Source organism: Trematomus bernacchii, unplaced genomic scaffold, assembly GCF_902827165.1.
Source record: "Trematomus bernacchii unplaced genomic scaffold, fTreBer1.1, whole genome shotgun sequence".
In the NCBI taxonomy this organism is placed as follows: Eukaryota; Metazoa; Chordata; class Actinopteri; order Perciformes; family Nototheniidae; genus Trematomus; species Trematomus bernacchii.
In genome coordinates this window covers 739,190-762,055 of record NW_022987560.1, presented here as the reverse complement: position 1 = coordinate 762,055, position 22,866 = coordinate 739,190, and the positions used below count along the sequence as shown (strand labels likewise).

The following is a 22,866-nucleotide window of genomic DNA, read 5'->3' as shown; positions in this document are numbered from 1 at the left end:
TCTCACATTTTGAACCCAAATACCTGTACTTTCTACTTCTCACATTTTGAACCCAAATACCTGTACTTTCTACTTCTTACATGTTGAACACAAATACCTGTACTTTCTACTTCTTACATGTTGAACACAAACACCTGTACTTTCTACTTCTTACATTTTGAACCCAAATACCTGTACTTTCTACTTCTTACATGTTGAACACAAATACCTGTACTTTCTACTTCTTACATGTTGAACACAAACACCTGTACTTTCTACTTCTTACATGTTGAACCCAAATACCTGTACTTTCTACTTCTTACATTTTGAACCCAAATACCTGTACTTTCTACTTCTTACATGTTGAACACAAATACCTGTACTTTCTACTTCTTACATGTTGAACACAAATACCTGTACTTTCTACTTCTTACATGTTGAACCCAAATACCTGTACTTTCTACTTCTTACATGTTGAACACAAATACCTGTACTTTCTACTTCTTACATGTTGAACCCAAATACCTGTACTTTCTACTTCTTACATGTTGAACTCAAATACCTGTACTTTCTACTTCTCACATTTTGATCACAAATACCTGTACTTTCTACTTCTTACATGTTGAACCCAAATACCTGTACTTTCTACTTCTTACATTTTGAACACAAATACCTGTACTTTCTACTTCTTACATTTTGAACCCAAATACCTGTACTTTCTACTTCTTACATGTTGAACACAAATACCTGTACTTTCTACTTCTTACATGTTGAACCCAAATACCTGTACTTTCTACTTCTTACATTTTGAACACAAATACCTGTACTTTCTACTTCTTACATGTTGAACCCAAATACCTGTACTTTCTACTTCTTACATGTTGAACCCAAATACCTGTACTTTCTACTTCTCACATGTTGAACTCAAATACCTGTACTTTCTACTTCTTACATGTTGAACACAAATACCTGTACTTTCTACTTCTTACATGTTGAACCCAAATACCTGTACTTTCTACTTCTTACATGTTGAACACAAATACCTGTACTTTCTACTTCTTACATGTTGAACCCAAATACCTGTACTTTCTACTTCTTACATGTTGAACACAAATACCTGTACTTTCTACTTCTTACATTTTGAACACAAATACCTGTACTTTCTACTTCTTACATTTTCCAAACAGGCTGGTTCCTTTAGTTTGAATGTGTGTTTGGTGGCGTGATCATTATTATTTAGAGTCATTGCGTGCCTATTGATTTGAACACGATCCGTGTATCCATCATTTCCTGCTCTTCTCTAAAGAAGAGGGACCAATGAAAACGTTGTCATGTTGCCGTTGTTCAGCATGGAAACATTCATTAGCTAACAATGACATTATTGTTCTATTAATATAAAGGGAGGTCAGGTACTCTTTAAAACAGCTGCTAGTTATGGGTACTTTTTACTGAAGTACATTTCAAAGCCCTCTTTACTTTTACTTGAGTGAAGAAGTTTAGTCCGTACTTCTACTTTTACCAGAGTATTTTTAAACAGGAGTATCTGTACTTCTACTTGAGGAAAGGATGTGTGTACTTTTGCCATCTCTGAAAACCAGCATGGTTTCACTCCCAGGGAGTCAAATACTGACTCTTGGGCAGTCAGTTTCAAACTCAAGGCCCGCGGGACAAATGTGGTTCTTTGTGAATCATGATCTGTTCCAGATATCAATTAAGCTTCCCAATAAATGTTAGCCCGTCAAGAACTGGCATCAAAGCGAAGATCTCTTGTGTCAGGAAATCGTCCAATTGATGTGGTTTAATGTGAGTTTTGCAAAGTTTATTTGTAATTTGATTGTTTTATATGCGGATAAATGCATGACACAAGGCGTGACTGCATGAGACATGTAGTTATGAGTGCTGCTCTGTTAGCATATCTAGCCAACTAAACCTGAACCAGAAATGTTATTTATAAATCCCGATCAGACCCCATCTCGTCCAAACTGTCTTGGACACTTATGGACATCTCTATCCACTTTCTTTGGTCTCTAACAACAAGGATGCCTTTGAACCAGCAGCAAGTTAAACAACAGAGTTTATAACATCAACACAGATTCTAATGCCATGACTTTTAACAACACCACAAACATTTTAGCTGATCAATCAATCAATCAATCAATGTTTATTTATATAGCCCAATATCACAAATGTTACATTTGTCTCAGTGGACTTCACAGTTTGTACAGAATATCAGTATGACAATACGACACCCTCTGTCCTTAGACCCTCACATCGTACAAGGAAACACTTCCATAGAAAAGCCCCACAGTTTAAAGGGGAACATGGGAGAAACCTCAGGGAGAGCAACAGAGGAGGGATCCCTCTCCCAGGACGGACAGACGTGCAATAGATGCCGTGTGTAAATTGAGAAGATAATCAATTTGCAACATAGGTAGACCAAATGTTTGGAAATTCATGTGTCTATAATAAGAAGATGAATCCACGAGGATATCCATCCAAGACTTATGATCCAGGACCACAGCAGCAGGCACAGCCACGACTCAAGATCCAGGGCTCGCGATCCAGGACTCAGGACCACAGCAACAGCGCCATGACTCAGGATCCCGGCGTAGATAGACACAAGACATTTGGGGAAGCTGTGTTATTGGGAACATGAGAGTACACAGGTACAGACAGAGAGAAGGAAGAAGTAAGGTGTCCCCCGACAGTCTAAGCCTATAGCAGCTAAACTAGGGGCTGAATCTAATCAGCCCTAACTATAAGCTTTATCAAAAAGGAAGGTCTTAAGCGCACTCTTAAAAGCGGATAGGGTGTCTGCCGCCCGAACACAAACTGGAAGCTGATTCCACAAAAGTGGAGCTTGATAAGAAAAGGCTCTGGCTCCCATTGTACTTTTAGAGACTCTAGGAACAACCAACAACCCTGCATTCTTGGAACTGATTTAACTTCCAGATCCAGAGAGCAGAAACTCCCACACTTACTGCTCTACTTCAAAGACACAACTCAAGTGGATCTATTTCACATGGTCAGAGATCATTTGATCACACATAAACTTGAATCTGGAACACTTAGAGCAATAAACCTCTATTACACATTTCAAACCTGGATGTAAAACACTATTATATGATGCTAGTTGGTAACACTGCACTGCACACACACTGGATTCTTCTTCAGCGTACAAACAGAATGGACTGTGATCAGATAGTTGCTGAAGGCGGGGATAAAGATTTTAGCCTTTGCAGACCGTTTACATGCACTAAAACCTATAGAACACACTTCAAGAAAGGGAGTACCTCTAAAAACAGATTAGGTCCTCTTTAAGTCTGTCTACCAAAAGGGAAATACCTGAATGGATAGCACATCGCTCTCATTGAAACTGAATAGAAATAAATACTAACAAATAGACGTAATTGTTCAATTTGATCGGCCCTGGAGTAATTTGTGAAATCAAAATTGATCCAGATGGAAAAGGAAACATCCAACCCCATCTAATCCCCTCTCTCCAGCCAGAGACTGAACCAGACTCCTTCAGTCTAACCTTGACAGTAAACAGATCAGAAAGCCTGGCCAGACCCGGTGCCTCATTTATTAAAAGATCTTCTTACGCCAACAACCGAACCCAAGCCAAGGCTTAGTTTCAGAAGAAAGTTATCTAAACGTCTAAAAGAGTGTGATTTACATTGCTTTTCTCCTGTTGTACATGATGTATCATGAGCTAAAAGTCTGACAACATGCCATATCGTCTGCATCCAATTGATGTATTGCCTTTAACTATGTTTTAAGATGCTCATACAATATGATATGAAAGGGCATTTTCATAAATGAGACCCCTGGAGGCTGTAATAAAGATGGACGATCACGAAAGGAACCTCTTGTTTCATTCCTCTCAGAAACGGACTGATATTCCCCTTGTATAACACGGTTGTTTGGCTACAGTACAAATACATATCTAGTCACATCCTCTTATGCCAGACTATTTTACTTTGTAGGTGATAATGCAGGCTAGCTCCCTGAGGAGGATGCCTTTCCGACCTGAGGAAGTTCAAGATCAGATTGTGTTTTACTGACAGAGCGAGGCTGGTAGAAAACATCAGCGCTGATGATCTGCAAGATGCAAGTATATTCTGTTCAATACTGATATTAGTCATGTAGATTTCCAAAGGTCTGACAAAATACAACATGAGTTAGAATAAAATATCGAAGGGCACATCTGTATTTGGTTTAATGAGTGTGGTTTGGTTAGGGTTACGGTACGTCTACACAGCAGCGTTAAAAAAATCTTGAAACGCTTCTGCCCATTCACTTTGAATGGGGTGACGTCACTTTCCCTCACTTTTCGCCGAAATGCATTGTGGGCAGGCGAGCGGAGATTTTCAGGATTTTGAGGATTCAAAGTTGAACAATGTTCAACTTTTGAAGCTGAGGTGGAAGCGGCAGCCAATCAAATCCCGTGTACGCAAATCTGGCAGTTCAAGCTCTAGCCAATCAAACGGCGTGTATGCTGGGAGAGACAGACCGCAGGTCATTTCCTCATATTCCAAAAAATGGAGGAGAAATTAGCGGTAGGGAATCACCCAGTGCTTTATGACCAGACCTACCGGGATATAAACCGGAGGAGCCAGGCATGGAGGGAGGTGGCAGAGACAGTGGTATGTTTTCGCCTGTTTGGGGAGTTTATATCCAGTTTACTTCGGGCTTTTTGGCTTCGTATGTCGCGGGCGGGAGATTCATGTGATTGGTTGTTCGCAAAAAATCCCCAAGCCTCAGATACGCCCACCTCCAAGATTTTTTTAACGCTGCTGTGTAGACGTACCGTTAGGGTTAGGTGAATTAAAATAATAATCTTGACTTCTTAAAGAGTTATTGCTATTGGTCGACAAATCTCGACACTTTGATCTGTAAAAAATAAGAACTGAGCGATGATAGATGATGTTCTGGGTCGCAGAACTACAGAAGAGGATAAGGGCCACATGTGCATTTTGTTTAACTTTAATCTCAGAATTCGGTGTAAAAGAATAATTATATAATTCTATTTGTTTCAAAAAAATATAAGAATTCAGACTTTTTGCAAAAAAAAAAACTTTTTTCTCCAAAAATGTTTCACATGTGGCCCGAATTAATTGTAATTTGACAAAAAATCAAAAAATAAATTTCATCTGTGGAAGCTGTAGTACTGTAAAAAGCACGACCAATCATCTGAGCCGGCCCGGCTAAAATAACTGGATGGCCTACCTGCCTGTCAGCCTTCCATCTGTGCACAAACTTATCTCGTGCCCTCATTGGTCATGTGCGCGTTCGTGTGTGTTGGAGGAGGGGCTCTGTGAGGAAGTGGCAGATTCTTTCCGGCTGTGTATTTTCAAATTCTAGCGCACTCGAGCTGGTTTCTCCAAAATTACCTACCCCACCTTTAATATTAAGTGTGCCAGAATGAAATGCAGTTTATTCAAACTGTTATTTCCCTTAGGTCCTAAAGGTCTGTTTGTAATTAAATAAGGTTCTGTTATCATAAATAAATAAGGTTCTGTTAAGGTCTGGACCAATTCATTGATGCACAAACTGACCGGTGGATGTATCTTTTTTCCTCCCTGCCTGCATGTCTCTTGTTAGAAATTAAAATCAATGTTAAACAGCATAATTCAGTCTAAAACATATCGTCAGTTTAAAGCTGTTTTATTGTGGAAAAACCCGGAAGTTCTCAGGAAATCAATGCCAAGCTTTTATTCTGAAAATCCTTTATCCGGTTAGCATGTGACTAAATATTACGTTTTCTGAATGTAAAGTGAAAATGACATGAAGTGTTACACACCAAAACGTACGGACTTTAACACTACATCTATAGACGTCGAGATATTATTACTGCTGAATATTAAATGAAGGTACAGTTGATCGTAGTGTTTACACACACGTGAGAAGCTATGACGTCAGAGGGAGTTTCCGTAAATGAGAACTGTGCCGTAGAGGTGTTTTTAGGACTTCTAAACTAACGACTAACCCAGCTGCAGTCTTTTTTAACCACGCATGGAATCCATGAAAAGTTTCAGTCTGGCTTCAAACCCATGCACAGCACTGAAACAGCCCTTTTAAGAGTTTTTAATGATCTGCTCCTAGCCGCCGACTCAGGTAGCCCAGCTGTCTTGGTGCTGTTAGACCTGACAGCTGCCTTTGACACTGTGGACCATAGCATCCTGCTGTCACGGCTTGAACAGTCCGCTGGCATCACAGGCTCTGCCCTTGCATGGTTCAGGTCCTACCTGACAGACCGTAGCTTCTCGGTACAGCTAGGTGCCTTCTCCTCTGCCAAAGCCCCTCTTACCTGTGGGGTTCCCCAAGGCTCGATTCTGGGCCCCATCCTTTTTCTACTGTACATACTGCCCCTAGGTTCAATTCTCACTAAACACAATATTCCCTTCCACTGCTACGCCGACGATGTACAGATCTATCTGCCTCTCAAAGCAAATGTCACACACTCACTACAGCAGCTGATGGACTGCTTAGCAGAGATCAAATCCTGGCTGAGCAAAAACTTCCTCAACCTCAACGAGAGCAAGACCGAGGTCATCTTTTTTGGACCGCAACCTCCAGCCTCTCCGGTTGATATTCTGGGCTCTATAAAAAAAAACATCCTCCCCTCGGTCATGAACCTTGGAGTGACCTTCACCAGCACTTTTAAATTCGACAAGCAGGTCAGCACTGTAGTCAAATCCTGCTTTTTTAAAATAAGACTATTGGCCAAAACCAAGTCCAAGAAAGGGTTATTAACGCCTTTGTAACCTCGAGACTGGACTATTGTAACGCTCTGTATGTGGGTATGGACCAGGCCTCAATCAAACGCTTACAGCTAGTCCAAAACGCTGCTGCACGTTTGCTGACTGGCCACAAAAAGCGTGACCACATCACCCCTATTCTGGCCTCAGTACACTGGCTTCCAGTTCGGTTCAGAATTGATTTTAAAATCCTTTTATTTGTTTTTAAAGCCCTACATGGGCTGACTCCGGCCTATATAACTGAACTGCTCCAGCGCTACACCCCAGCCAGAGCTTTAAGGTCTGCTGACCAGCTGCTGCTGGTAGTGCCCAAGACCAGGCTAAAAACCCGAGGGCACCGAGCCTTCGCAGCAGCTGGCCCTAGACTCTGGAACACTCTGCCCCTCCATGTGAGGTCGGCCCAGACCCTAGGGGTTTTTAAATCAAAACTAAAAACACACTTCTTCTCTCTGGCTTTCTAGTTAGAGCGGAGCACGACTCCTGACTTTTCCGTGTGTTTTATTTTTATTTTGTTTTTTAAGATATATCTGTTGTAATTTATTGTCGTTTATTGTGTTTTGTAGTAATGTGTTTTTATTACATGTACAGCACTTTGGCTCGACCAAAAATCGCTTTTAAATGTGCTATATAAATAAAACCTGATTTGATTTGATTTGATTTGATTACAGCTGTTTATAAGGTATTAAATAGAAAGTCATCACAGAGATAAGGAGGAGAAAAGGCTTAAGGAAGTAGGCAGAGAATACCAATGTCGAAATCATCTGTTCTCTCGCGATATCGAACCCACAGATGAGAAGGGAGGTCCCACTATCTGCACAGCGGGAGAGAACGAGGAGAGAATAAAAAGGGATGACAGGGGACAGCTCGCTCTCTTTCCTTCGCTGCAGCCTCCCTGAAGACAACACCGGCTTTGTCTCTCCATTACCCATGCTTGTTCTTTAACCACGTTACTTAATTAAACTACCCATTTGAACCTTTTCAGAGACTCCATTAGTCTCGTTATTTTAAGTTTCTTTCCTGGGAGCGAGAAGATCACGATTTATCAACACTCTGGATCATAGAAGCCATTTTAGAAGATTTGGGTATGAATTATGAATTGTATTTAAAATAATGTGCATTAAACATAGGTCTACCCCATCAATGGACACAAAAAGGAACCTTCTGCAACACAAAAGTTGCCCGTAAAAACCTTAAACCTTGCAACACTGATTCTGCCTCTCAGAGAGGATTTTAGAAAATGATTATGTTTCTCTTCCAAGAGGATTTATAGTTTCCAAAAGGAGTGAAACTGTGTGAACGATCTGCACACAGCGGGTGGTTTAGTGGTTTCAGAAACAGCTCCAAAGCCACAGAAACAATGTGCTCAATCCTCCATAAAGACTTCAACCAGTCCTGTCAGACGGTCTTTGAGCAAATCTCTGTTCTGGGAAAGAGCGTCCTGTGAATGCCAAACCAGAGATGTAGTGTCGGACCGTAACGCTCAGTTATTAGATCCAGTTCAGAGTCTTACCTCCAACACGTGCTGCTCTTCCCTCCAGCGCCAACACACGGGTACTCCACCGTCAAGATCTTATTATCAGGACACTCCGCTCTGAAAAGAGAAGGACTGGCATTACTTACAGATTCCCAGTAGCTCTACACATTAACATCGGACATTGCAACAGCAATATCTGGGTCTGTAAAGTGAAGTCTATGGCCGTTTCTCAATCGCAAGGATGCTGGCTTGGTAGCACAGCCGAGCCGAGCATCTTGCTTCAGAAGCGAGGCAAGAATACTTCTTGCTATTCGGAAAACGAAGAGTGGAACAGGCTAGCAAGTGTGCAGGTGTGCGTCATATGAGAGGCCCCGCCTTACATCTTCCGTCACAGATTTGGGGAAATTGGTCCATGCGCAAAGCATTGTGGGGATTTTAAGGACACGAAGTCTACCCATGTGCAGCCTCGAAATTTCCCCCAGACCAAGGACGCGGCCTCGGTGGAATTCCAAGTATGCTGGAGATTGGAACAGTCCTTCGGCGGCACTCGATGACGTAGCATCCTTGAAATATTGGCTTGGAAGCCAATATCCTCGCGATTGAGAAATGGCCTCTGTGTCTTAAACCTGCATTCTTTCCAATATCCAGCAGGGGGCGAACATACAAAAATAGTGAGATTGTATAGAAGTCTATGAGAAAAATGTCATTTTCTGCGCAATTTCGTGCTGAGTTTATGGTTTCAATCTCTAGTTTGAAGTCTTATTCAATGCAAGATGATGTTTATTATGTTAATTATGTTCCCTTTTAAAGTAAAATAATCGATAAAGCAGAGTATGCTTTAGAATTTGACTACCTTGTGATTGACAGGTCGCTACCACACAGCGTTGTCCAGTATTGGTTCTCAATTTTATTTATTTTTTCACAATTGCATTCCTTTCATGGTGTTTTTTAAGCTCATTAAAGGTAATTGTAGTAAATATTTGTATGTGACCGAGATGTAACTGGGTTATTTTCTGGTTACAAAAAAAAAAAAAAAAGGCAACCCGCAAAAATGTAATTTCATGGCTTCAAAACGTTGCTCCACAAACCAATAGGTGACATTTGTATTTATGTATTTATTTGAACAAGAACCATGCGTTTAAAATACATTAATCTCAGAGAAGAGAAGAGATGATTTATGCCAGATTTGAGCTAATAGCTAATTTCCATCTGCAGTCCTTAAACATTGCATAATCAAAGGCCCAGACCCTAGGGGTTTTTAAATCTACTCTTAAAACACACTTCTTCTCCCTGGACTTTTAGTCAGAGCGGAGCACGACTCCTGACTTTTCCCTGTGTTTTTTTTTTTTTTTTTTAAATATCTGTTGTAATTTATTGTCTTTTATTGTGATTATAGAAATGTGTTTTTATGTGATTGTAGTTATTACATGTACAGCACTTTGGCCCGACCAAAAATCGCTTTTAAATGTGCTTTATAAATAAACCTTGATTTGATTTGAGCTAATAGCTCATTTCCATCTGCAGTCCTTAAACATTGCATAATCTCTATCACACAAACAATTATAAAACAAGATTAAAGTACAGGTCAATAAAATACTACATAGTACAGATTAAATATGATATAACAATACAATTCAACAGTCTGTACCGTGACTACATCGATGTTTTATATACAGTCAATGGTTAAACCTCCACTATGTCTGACTGATACTGGAGAATTGAGGTCGATATCTACAGAGATTGTTAAGAGATCAAAAAATGGGATAACAATAAATTGGCCAATATTCTCTTTTTTCAGAAACACACAACAACTGAAAGTAATTATCTGCAGCTCATTTGATAAATTAATAAGTACAGTATAACCAATTCATTATTTTTTTTAGTTGTCAATCATTCTGCTGTATGAGCTTCAATATGGTGAATAATGTTCCTTTATTTAGCACTTTCATGAATTGAATATCAGAAATAAAACATGTGTTTGTTTTGATGACTTCATCTTTGCCATAGTGAAAATAACTTTTCACTATTTCAAAATGTGTTCTATAATCAATGAAGCCAGAAAACAGAGCGATCAATCGGGAAAACGGTTGTAACATGCAGACGCTAAACAAACACAAAAACATGTTTGCATCTGTTCTTATTTCTGTTTTTGTAAACATGTAAATTCCTCTCAGGTCAAACTGACTCGCTCTGCACTCGAACATTTTCTGGACACAGCAGCACATGCCATTTACATTTTAGAAAATAAACATTTAGAATTTCAGGATGTGAAATAAATAAACAAAACATAGCTACTTGTTCTTGTTTCTATTAGAGCAGGGGCAACATTACAGTTTCATACATGTGAAGAGTCTTAATGATATCCACCAATCAAAGCAGCATAAGTGTCCTTTTAAAGCGTAAATCTGAGGGGTTTTGTACCTTGTCATTTAGGAAAAGATACCACAATGCATTACAAAAAGGTTATATTTGATTATTTTTGGGTTTTCCTGCAGTGGTTTCTTCTTCTACTCTTTATATTAGGTCCCCACATCCTTTAGCTCCTGACCACATAAACAGCATCTGTCATGTTTTGTCTGAGCATAAAGTAACATTTGGCTCCAACCATTTGGAGTTTCCCCTTTTGCATTTCCCTGAAAATCACATTAGATTATCCGCAGAGGTTCATCCAGAGGTCTCTGCCGTGAAACCAATAAAACACAGACTAAACTCTGTCATGGCTTTTGGCACTGTGTATGTGACAGTGTTTGTAAAAGTGAAATAAACAAGTAATGTGAGTGCAGTGGATGTTCCCAAGCTTTAATGTCGTTTCCATCTTTAAAACCACATCAGATGTTGAAACATCTACAAAGTAAAGAAGTTTAGTCAGTACTTTTAAACACGAGTATCTGTACTTCTACTTCTTGAATGAAGGATGTGTGTACTTTTGCCACCTCTGATTATATTGACATGTTAAGGTTCTCAGCTCCACGAGACTCACCTCGAGGTGTCCACCGCGAGCGTCGCCCTGATGGAGCTGGCCCCAGATTCCCACAGGAAAACCACACAGATAGCGCCAAATGGTAAGAGAGTCGCACCATAAAGCTGACCCATGTCCCCTCCGCGCTCCGGGACAGATGATCCGTTAGAGGGAAATCCGCTTCACATCAGCAACACGCCGGTTCTTCTCATCTGTCAGAGAGCAAAGTGAGCATCGGGACATCCGGAATCCGAAATCCTCCTCAGGTTTCCCGCAAAGGTGACGCACATGGAGGCTGTGGATGAACTGAGTATGGAGACCAACTTAACTCACTGAGGCTTTGGAGTTCCGTCCCAAGTTTACGCACTGAGGCTTCTCCAGTGGCGGTTCTAGATCAATTTTACCGGGGGGGCCAGGCTGGGACCAATTATTTCATGAGAGGGGCCAACCCAGTCTCACAAAAAAACGTGTAATAGCTACGTTGGTCGACAGCGCAAAACGTAGTATATTCACAAATAACCCTCTCAAGACAATATTTTGTAAAAAAAATACATGGAGCTCAAATAATCTTCTTAATATCTATCAAACTGGATCCTACACATCCACTGGACGTAGATTCTAAAAGTACAATATACAAATTTAATCAAAAAGCATTTTAATTGCCAAACTATCCTACAATTTAGGATTTTCCACTAAAAATAAATCGGGTGTCCGCCATGTTTTTACTGACAATTTAATAAAAAAACATAAATATGTTGGGATCAATATGTTGGGATCAATATGTTGGGATCAATAAAGTATCTCTCTCTCTCTCTCTCTCTCTCTCTCTCTCTCTCTCTCTCTCTCTCTCTCTCTCTCTCTCTCTCTCTCTCTCTCTCTCTCTCTCTCTCTCTCTCTCGCGACAGATAACCCACAAGTACCTTATTATTATTTTTATATTTTAAAATTGACAAAAACTTGCAAACATTTCCCAATATTACAGAGAGGGAGGAAACTAGGCCTTAGGGGGCGCTATTTATGAAGGTAGATATGGTGCAAAATGCGAGAGCGTGTAAAACCTGATGTGAGCACTTGCAGAAAAGAATCTGCTCTGTGGCAGTATAAATCCACGAATCTGCGGCCTTGACTTTTGCTACACTTCTTGCGATGAATGTGTCGCTAAAATAATTTTCACCTGTAGATGTGGGGGAGGGAGGGGGGTTGGAGCGAAGGGCCGGAGCTATCAGAACGACGAGGCTCTCGGGTCAGTCACACACTAGTGACTACTGTTGCCCCTTTCACACCAACGCAGCTCCCGTTCTAGCTCCGTGCTTCGCTCACAACAACAACAATGGGGGACTGCGTCGGGTCGATGATCGTGTTACTTTTAATCATACGAAGCCAGATTAAATTAAATAACTACTTCTCCAACCTTGTTCTTTTCTCCAGTGCTGCAGTGCTGCTCTTCCACCGGAGTTTATTCTCCCGTTAACTCACAGCAGCGGCCGCTGTAAAGTATTCACTGTCTGACTGTCACACAAGCAGCTGATACATATCCCCAGTTCCCCTTAAGTGAATGTGTGTCAGTCTGAATTGACGCTGTTTGGCATCACAACGCTGTTATGAAAGTTTCTCTGGTATAAAATGGGTGATGTTATCATAGCAACCGAAGTTAAACTGACTATCTTGACTAGGCTACTTGTAGCTTGTTGCTATAACTTGTGGCATAAGGTAGGCCTAAGCCGTTTTCTACAGGCACTTTTTACCGGCGTATTTTTCATTATGATTCTACTTGTGATAGTCGGACATGACAACCTGAGCAGCCCATGTATTGATTCCATCTGATAGCTGCTAATGCAAAACAAAACATCTGCCCCCTCCACAATGATCAATAACAGCGAACGGATGGTCAAATAAACAGAATCACACGAAGCCTGGTTACTGGTTAGTGTTGCCTGACTTTATAAAGTGTGTTTATTTTACAAATGCGTTCTTGTCACTTTGCTCAGCGCTACTGCTTGTTTCAACTTTTATTTGCCGAAGGCTACTCTCCATAAACTGTTAGTTCAGGTTAATCTCGCCCCCCTCCGACGTAAGCGTGACGTAGGCTATGCGGTTCTAGCTTCTAGACCGACACTTTTTTCGAGCTTGGTAAGAACCGGTTTTCGTGGAAAAGAGCCGTCCTCGCTGCGGCGTGAACAGGAAAAACCGGTGCTTATCAGGCTCTAGCTCCGGACCGGCCCTGGAACGGCGTTGATGTGAAAGGGGCAACATGCAGGGCCCCGCAGTCTGATAGCTCCGCCCCTTCGCTCCAACCCCCCTCCCTCCCCCCACATCTACAGGTGAAAATTACTTTTGCGACACATTCATCGCAAGAAGTGTAGCAAAAGTCAAGGCCGCATATTCATCGATTTATACTGCCACAGAGCAGATTCGTGAAGTTGTAATGACTGATTTGAGAGGTTGTAATAACCAAGTTGCAGTTGTAATGGAAAATATATTTAAAAAATATATATTTTCTGCAAGTGAACATTTCATCATAAGTTCATTTTCTACAAGCGACACAACTTTTTTTTTCTTCTGTGACTTCAAATGTGGTTCACAGATACGTGGATATTTTATTCAAGTGTAAATGTATGCACACAAGCTCAGATTTATTTTCTGCAAGTGCTCACATCAGGTTTTACACGCTCTCGCATTTTGCACCATATCTACCTTCATACTATTGTAGGCTTTGACATGTTAAACATTGGTTTAATTGCATTTAAAAGATTAATATTGAATAGGAAATGCAAAAAAATATATAGATCACAATATCATTCTTAAATAAAGCATTTAATGCTTCACATTTGATAGTTTAGGTGCTTTCACACATCTACTAAATGCCAAGAGAGGCTCAAACTGCAAACAAAATGACAAAGGGAGAGTTAAAGAAATCAGAGCATTCATAAAATTGGTCCAGAATTGAATAAAAAGCCAACTGATGCATTTTTAGCTTTAATATATATGATTAATATTGAGATTAGTCACGTTTTTTGTAAAAATATTGTCTATTTTTCTAGAAGTACTCAGATCTTGTACTTGAGTAAAAGTAGAAGTACTCAGATCTTGTACTTGAGTAAAAGTAGAAGTACTCAGTTCTTGTACTTGAGTAAAGGTAGAAGTACTCAGATCTTGTACTTGAGTAAAGGTAGAAGTACTCAGATCTTGTACTTGAGTAAAAGTAGAAGTACTCAGGTCTTGTTCTTGAGTAAAAGTAGAAGTACTCAGGTCTTGTACTTGAGTTAAAGTAGAAGTACTCAGATCTTGTACTTGAGTAAAAGTAGAAGTACTCAGATCTTGTACTTGAGTAAAAGTAGAAGTACTCAGGTCTTGTACTTGAGTAAAAGTAGAAGTACTCAGATCTTGTACTTGAGTAAAAGTAGAAGTACTCAGGTCTTGTTCTTGAGTAAAAGTAGAAGTACTCAGATCTTGTACTTGAGTAAAAGTAGAAGTACTCAGGTCTTGTACTTGAGTAAAAGTAGAAGTACTCAGGTCTTGTACTTGAGTTAAAGTAGAAGTACTCAGATCTTGTACTTGAGTAAAAGTAGAAGTACTCAGGTCTTGTACTTGAGTAAAAGTAGAAGTACTCAGGTCTTGTACTTGAGTTAAAGTAGAAGTACTCAGATCTTGTACTTGAGTAAAGGTAGAAGTACTCAGATCTTGTACTTGAGTAAAGGTAGAAGTACTCAGATCTTGTACTTGAGTAAAAGTAGAAGTACTCAGGTCTTGTTCTTGAGTAAAAGTAGAAGTACTCAGGTCTTGTACTTGAGTTAAAGTAGAAGTACTCAGATCTTGTACTTGAGTAAAAGTAGAAGTACTCAGGTCTTGTACTTGAGTAAAAGTAGAAGTACTCAGGTCTTGTACTTGAGTTAAAGTAGAAGTACTCAGATCTTGTACTTGAGTAAAAGTAGAAGTACTCAGGTCTTGTACTTGAGTAAAAGTAGAAGTACTCAGATCTTGTACTTGAGTAAAAGTAGAAGTACTCAGGTCTTGTACTTGAGTAAAAGTAGAAGTACTCAGATCTTGTACTTGAGTAAAAGTAGAAGTACTCAGGTCTTGTACTTTAGTAAAAGTAGAAGTACTCAGATCGTGTACTTGAGTAAAAGTAGAAGTACCAGAGTGTAGGAATACTCTGTTACAGTAAAAGTCCTGCATTCAAAATGTTCCTCAAGTAAAAGTAGAAAAGTATTATCATCAAAATATAGTTAAAGTAACAACAGTAAAAGTAGTCATTGTGCAGATTGGTCCATTTCAGAATAATATATATGATATGTTTTATAATGATTGATCATGAAAGTGTTCTCAAAGCTGGTAAAGGTGCAGCTAGTTTGAATGACTTTGTATACTGCAGGGTAGCTTGTGAATTTACTCCAGGTGGAACTAAAGTCTGATTTAACACTTGATTATATTTCACATCATTCATCCAGATCTGTGAAGTAACTAAAGGTATTAAATACATGTAGTGGAGTGAAAGTACACCATTTACCTCTGAACTGTAGAGGAGAAGAAGTACATTGGAAATACTAAAGTAAAGTACAAGTACCTCAGAATGTTACTTAAGTAATTGAGTAAATCTGCTCAGTTACTTCCCACCTTTGTCCAGTAATGACCGTTTCAAAATGCAAAGATTTGAAAATCCTAACACACTAATCTATCAAGTTGTGAAAAATAGGCTAAAGGCAAAAGAAGGAGGATTTAAAAATAGAAGAAAGGAAACCCAGAGCAGAGGTAAGCTTTCTTTACATAATTACCCGCTCATTATTTCTGTTTTTCTAATCATACATGCAATCAGAGCCTGATTACTGGAGCTGCCACCGGCTCTTAAAGCTGGCCTGAACATTCTGAACCCGGCACATCATGTACAGAACTTGTATTTTCATATTATAATGATGAATTGCAACATGCACGTTATCCTAAATGAACTCATGCGAGCCCTGTTGACTGTGCAGTTCATGTTATTGTATTTTTATTGGTGTTGAAAAGAAGGTTCTTTATTTCTTTTCACAGGTCTTATTTTACTTTAAATGAAAATGCACTGGACAGCTAACCAAATGATGTGTCTTTATTCCTCTGGTTGACATATGCTTAATATAAAAAAACATTAATACAAATTAGGGCCAACCTGAAATGAGTAATTGAATGAAATCTGAGCCAAATTGGACGGTATTGCTGAACAGGACCTTCTCAGAAACTAGTAATCCTTTGATAAACTAAAAGGACATCAGACATAGAGCTGTAAGCACTTTCAGTAATGTTTAGTATGTTATTAACTTCATATGAGATTTAAAATAAGGCATAAATAGGTTGATGTATTATTATTCCTCACACGCAAAGGTTCGTAGGACTTCTTCTATGAATGTTCAGAAACACATGTCAGTGTCCGCCCGTTACATGCATACAGTCTTTTCAAAAATAAACCTATTTGCAGGAAAGCTTGCAGTAGTTGGGTAAAAGCCACAAAAGTCCTCTGTAAGGTTTAGGTGGTTTCCAATAAATTAAACCATTGTGGTTTAATAAGTCAATGTCATTCAGGTTAGAATTACTACAGGAGTGGCGTTATTTACCTATTGGTTAGGGTTAGGGTTAGTTTCGTGACAAACAAAGTTAGGTTAATGCAACAAAACTACGTTGTTCGGTTTAGGAAGACTTTGTGGTTTTGGGTCAAAATAACCTTGAAAGTGGGGAAGCTATGTGTCAAATAAGTAATTGTCGTTCGGGTTAGAATAACTACAGGAGTGGCCTCATTGATTTATTGGTTAGGGTTAGGGTTGGGGTTAGTTTTGTGACAAACAAGAAAACCTAGTGGTTTTGGGTCAAAATAACCTCGAATCGGGGAAGTTATGTGTCAAATAAGTCAATGTCATTCAGGTTAGAATAAATAAATTAATAAATTGCTCTTATTGTCATTTCATAGTACAGGTACTATGTAACGAAATTGTTCCTCTGCATTTGACCCATCCTAGTGTTAGGATGCAGTGTGCTGCCGTGGACGGCGCCCAGGGAGCAGTGTAGGGTGCCTTGCTCACGGACACCTCGGTAGCACTTGGTCTTGCCGGGACTCGAACTGGTGACTTTCCAGATGCCAAGCCAAGTCCCTATCAACTTCGCCACCACCACCCTTACTACAGAATAACTACAGGAGTGGTGTTATTGACTTATTGGTTAGAGTTAGGCTTAGTTTAAGTTTTGTGACAAATACAGTAAGGTTATATCCATACAAATACGTTGGTGGTTTTGGTAAGAAAAAATAACCACAAAAGTAGTGAAGTTACAAGAAACCTAAGTCAATGTTTGTGGTGTTACGGAAGTTCCGAAATTTCGTGACAATTTCTTTTTTAACGCACCCATTCCCCTTCACAGACTTCATCACTCTTTGCTCGTACAAAATCACCTCTACAACAGACTGATTGATTAGTAGGATAAAAGCACAAACTTACCGTGCATTACGTTATAAGTATAGCAACAAACACAGCATGAGAAGAGCCTGACAAAAGTCCCTATTTGTCTACAAACACCCCGGGGGATTTTCTTCAATTCCTGAATATGATATCTGATTCAAGGTGAATTGATTTCCAGTTGCATTACTTGATTTCCAGATGATTTCCTGGAAGTTATTCGATTGTTGAGGGATGGGATCTGACCGATAGTCCCCTCAGCGCAGTGGTCAGACTCTGGTCAGGCGATGTTAGGTAACTCTGAACACATGGGGGGGTTCTTGGCCACCACTCAGTAGAAACAGCTGGTTTTGTTCACCACAAATGAATCATGTTAGCAATACACATGCGCTCACTTACACACACACTGTATACAGGCAGGGTAACATAGTCTAGCACATCAAATTAAACTGCACGGTCCCCTTTGGCTCCGTTCCCTGCAGAATCAAATTCATAAAATATATAAAGCAACATTATAAAAGAACCGCAGCTTCGTTACGACGACCACACAGGCCACGGTTTCTCCTGTTCCCACGCAGGAGAGTCTACTTCTTATTTGATGTTTATCTATTTCGTTATAAGCAGGATGGAAGAAATTCGTTTTTTATTGATGGCTTTGGCCACACTCTGTATTGCATCTAAATACGTGTCGTTCATGGATGAAACTGCCCAATTCTTGAACACATAAAAGCCTAGATATTCCTCCTTCTTTTCCAAATAGAGAAGGGGTTTTAAACTTTTATTTTTTCTAGTACCTTAAGCCTGTTTGAATACAGAATGAACAACTGAGTCCTCGTCAGCTAATTGCTCCTAATCAGCTAACGTAACAACTACATTTCCCAGTGCAATGAGGGAGCTCTCACAGGGCAACATAACGTCTGTTTTCATCTAAATCTGTTCTGGTTCGTTGGGGCAAATTTCAACCAAGTAATCGTAAATTTACAGACAAAAACAACCAATTAGAGAGCGTTGCTTTGGAGGTTTTAGGACCGTTTCCAATTGTAACCAACTGCGGTTCAACGGCATTGAGAACATAATGTGGAAGTGAACCAAAACGCAGTGGATTATAGTTATAATAGCACTTTAATGAGGATTGACACATGACTTTCTAGACCAGGGGTGTCAAACTCAAGGCCCGGGGGCCAAATCCGGCCCGTGACTTCACTTCATGTGGCCCCACAAGAGCTTGCAAAGAATATAATATGTTTATTATACGGTTACATGCCGCTTTACAGAAGCACGTTGCCCATAAACTACATGTCCCACAATGCATCTCAAATGTGACTTTTTTCTCAAAATGTTACTTTTTTTTCGAATTTCCATTTCTTTTCATTGATTTTGACTTTTCTTTTCAGAATTTGGGTTTTCTTTTTAAATCATTTTGTGACATTCTCACTGAAGAGACTTGCAATTATTTGTCCTAGACTTCTGCTTTGAAACGTAGTTAATGAAGTTATTACCCTATCTGATAATAATCCAATGCAGAGGCAATCATATAATACATTATTTTATATATTAAATATTTATATATGTATATTTATATAGTCTTATATATAAAACTGGCCCTTTGAGTGCAACCATAATGCTGATGTGGCCCGAGATGAAATTGAGTTTGACACCCCTGTTCTAGACCATTCTGCCAAAAAAATTACTTTTTAACACAAATAATTGTACCGTGAAGTCCACTGAGTGCGGCTTGTCTTTGCGCTTGTTATTTTTTCATTATTTTGACATTAAATTGCTTTACATTACAATGCATTGTATTGGATTCCAGGCGATGAACGACTGACGCTAGCATTTGACAAAAATATGAGCAGAAATGTGCCTTGCCTCTTATCAACTTGTTGCTCTATTTTCTAGGATCCCTCTTTGTATGTCCCTGTCCTTAAAGAGACATGATCATAAAGTCACACACATTGTTTGCGAGAGTCCCAGTTGCTTGTTTACATGTTTACAAATGAGGAAGCTACTCACTAGCTTGCAATCATTGACTCACTCACTGGAACGGACAAGAATGGAGGCGATGTCGTCCAATTTGTCGTTTTAGTTTGTTAGTTTAGACCAGTTTTCTCCTACCTCCTTTGAAAATGTGTAATAAGTGAGAATAAGACGCCATTTTGTAGCTTTCCAACAACATCTTATCTAACATAAGTCATGCTAACCCTAACTATCTTACACAAATACACTGATAGCAGTAAAGCATTTCCAAGAGCCGCCCTTCAACCGCTTTCTTACGTTTTGGTGATATAATCTCAGACCTTCAAGTACCTTTATTGCAGGACCCAATTACCTTTTGTCAACAAAGCCCCATCAGCAGGACTCATATGACAGCAGGAGAACTTCAAACTGTGTTTACGTTCCTAGAAAGAGTGAAATCCTTGATGATACTATCTGTGTTGAGTGTTTTGAAGACATTAGCGTTATCTCTGAGGTCTTCTCTTACAGACGAGTCCATACAAGTGGAGGTTCAGCATCTTACAACGTGGAATGATATGACCCTGACTGGCAGGAGGAGGGATGAGACGTGCATTCCTTAAATTCCTTATTCTGCTTCTTGGGATTTTCCCTTTCCTGTAGTGTGTTATACAGGTTTTAGTGCATGTAAATGGTCTGCAAAGGCTAAAATCCCTGTGTTCCCTCCAGACACTTTAAAGTACACCCTTTTGAGATGACTGACCCACACAAGTATTTCAGAGCGTGACCTTCTGCATGTTTTGGATCAAGTGTAGATGATCAAACATGGCACTGCCCCAAAGAAGCAATGCTGCAATCTTTCGTGATGAATCCTCCCACTGCACGACCTTCACTCGCACGGAACTGAGAAAGTATTCCAGAAGTCGTCTTTAACATACTGAAGTCTTTAAGCCCTCTACTTTAACAGTTTTTTTTTAAATTGCATGTTTTTATTCTAACTTTAACCACATATAGACGTTCAAACCATCTTTCAAACACCTCATTTCTTCCAACTGTCAGTCAAGTAAGAAAACAAGTCTTATACTCTGCAGACATTACACAGTGGTAATAGATACGACACTGCATGTACCTTTTTGTAATTGTTGGCATTTATTAATATGAAATCAGAGAAACACCTGCAGACCAGAGACATCTTTTTAAGAAAATGCATTTAGAAAAAAATATCTGTGACTAATTTATTTCCTCTTAATGCTTTTTGTCCTTTTAGTCCATCATCATATGACAAGTAACATTTTCCAGTCTTATTCAGACTGTTGGACGATGTATTGAAATCTCCCTTGCCTGATAAAAGTTACACAATTATCGTGAACTCATGTTGCAAGAAGATAATGTACTTTCCGGTGCACTCAGAAGATAAATAGATCTCTGGGACTCTTGTTCATTTGTGTGATTTATTCTGAATGAATAGTCTTGGACCACCATTAGCAACTGTCAATAAAACACTGACAGGGAATAAAGCAAAAACATTCTCGTAAAACTTGATATGTTTCTGCTTTTCTGTGTTGTTTTGTACTGTAGTGCTGTTGCTTGGACACTAAGGGAGCTTTACATATATGATTGCATGCCTCTCTTATCTTAGAAAACACCTGACTGCTGAAGCCAAATATCACAGAGGAGATCATGGGGAAGCTCTTTTGTAATACGTCTTGTACATTGCACGACTCAAATGTGTTGGTTCATGTTTAGCAGAGACAAAAGTTCATAAATTGACACTTGGACGACCTTTGGACTGGTTAGCTTCTTCTCATCATCATTTCTGATCATTTGTTGGTTTTATTCCAACAGACAGTAGAGCCTGTTATCGTCATACAACCACAGGATGCTGTTGTCTAAATATTAAAATAAATGGTGAAGGAAATAAATAGAGAAGGAAAAAAAATCACATAGATTTTTGACTTTTAAACCCCAATTATAATAACTTAGCAGGAGAGGACTCTTTAAAGTAGAGACACTACATACTGATATACACCTGAACATCAGCAGGAGAGGACTCTTTAAAGTAGATACACTACATACTGATATACACCTGAACATCAGCAGGAGAGGACTCTTTAAACTAGAGACACTACATACTGATATACACCTGAACATCAGCAGGAGAGGACTCTTTAAAGTAGAGACACTACTGATATACACCTGAACATCAGCAGGAGAGGACTCTTTAAAGTAGAGACACAACATACTGATATACACCTGAACATCAGCAGGAGAGGACTCTTTAAAGTAGAGACACTACATACTGATATACACCTGAACATCAGCAGGAGAGGACTCTTTAAAGTAGAGACACAACATACTGATATACACCTGAACATCAGCAGGAGAGGACTCTTTAAAGTAGAGACACTACATACTGATATACACCTGAACATCAGCAGGAGAGGACTCTTTAAAGTAGAGACACTACATACTGATATACACCTGAACATCAGCAGGAGAGGACTCTTTAAAGTAGAGACACTACATACTGATATACACATGAACATCAGCAGGAGAGGACTCTTTAAACTAGAGACACTACATACTGATATACACCTGAACATCAGCAGGAGAGGACTCTTTAAAGTAGAGACACTACATACTGATATACACCTGAACATCAGCAGGAGAGGACTCTTTAAAGTAGAGACACTACATACTGATATACACCTGAACATCAGCAGGAGAGGACTCTTTAAAGTCGAGACTACATTCTGATATACACCTGAACATCAGCAGGAGAGGACACTTTAAAAATGTTTTGTTTCAGGTTGAAGCCCCCTGCCTCTCCTCAGATTTTATTTCATTGTTTTACGACATTTGCTGTTGCATTATCTTAATTTTGTTGGGGGGGTATCGATCTGTTAATTTAACTCAAATTAGCTGATTTCCCAAATGTTGAATTTCAATTTAAGCATTAGCCTTTTTCACCTTGGTTTGATGAACACATGGAAAGAGCCCGACTGTACCTGCGGACACTTAACCCTTAGCATGGAAATGCTTCAGGTAAACATGTCAGAAGAGGTTCTACAAAAGGTAAAGTGCAGATTAGAAGCACCAGCGCAATGAGATATCACTTAAAACAGATTGAAACCTAACTTTACTGAGATATAACTTGAAAAACAGTTACCAAAGAACTTTAAGCAGTAGGTACAACTTTCACTGAGGGGAAGCAGTTGCAGAAAATGTTGAAATACTAATGTTTACCTTACAGTAATGGTAAGTATTGAGTTTTGGGATGGGATTAATCTTGACTTCCTGTCCCATGTTTGAGAGCACACA

The 22,866-nt window shown here is 39.4% G+C and overlaps 1 protein-coding gene across 1 annotated transcript in view; it reads right to left on the bottom strand.

Annotated features, from left to right (window-relative positions):
• The window catches only part of LOC117477345 (collagen and calcium-binding EGF domain-containing protein 1-like), an 83,710-nt gene extending 72,256 nt beyond the window's left edge, over positions 1 to 11,454 (bottom strand). The window contains exons 1-2 of the mRNA XM_034124038.1: positions 11,198 to 11,454; positions 8,254 to 8,334 (exon numbers count right to left, since the gene is read on the bottom strand). Of these exons, the coding sequence (XP_033979929.1) occupies positions 8,254 to 8,334; positions 11,198 to 11,310 (194 nt within the window). The 5' untranslated portion in view covers positions 11,311 to 11,454. The remainder of the gene's footprint in view (positions 1 to 8,253; positions 8,335 to 11,197) is intronic.
• Between the last annotated feature and the right edge of the window lie 11,412 nt (positions 11,455 to 22,866).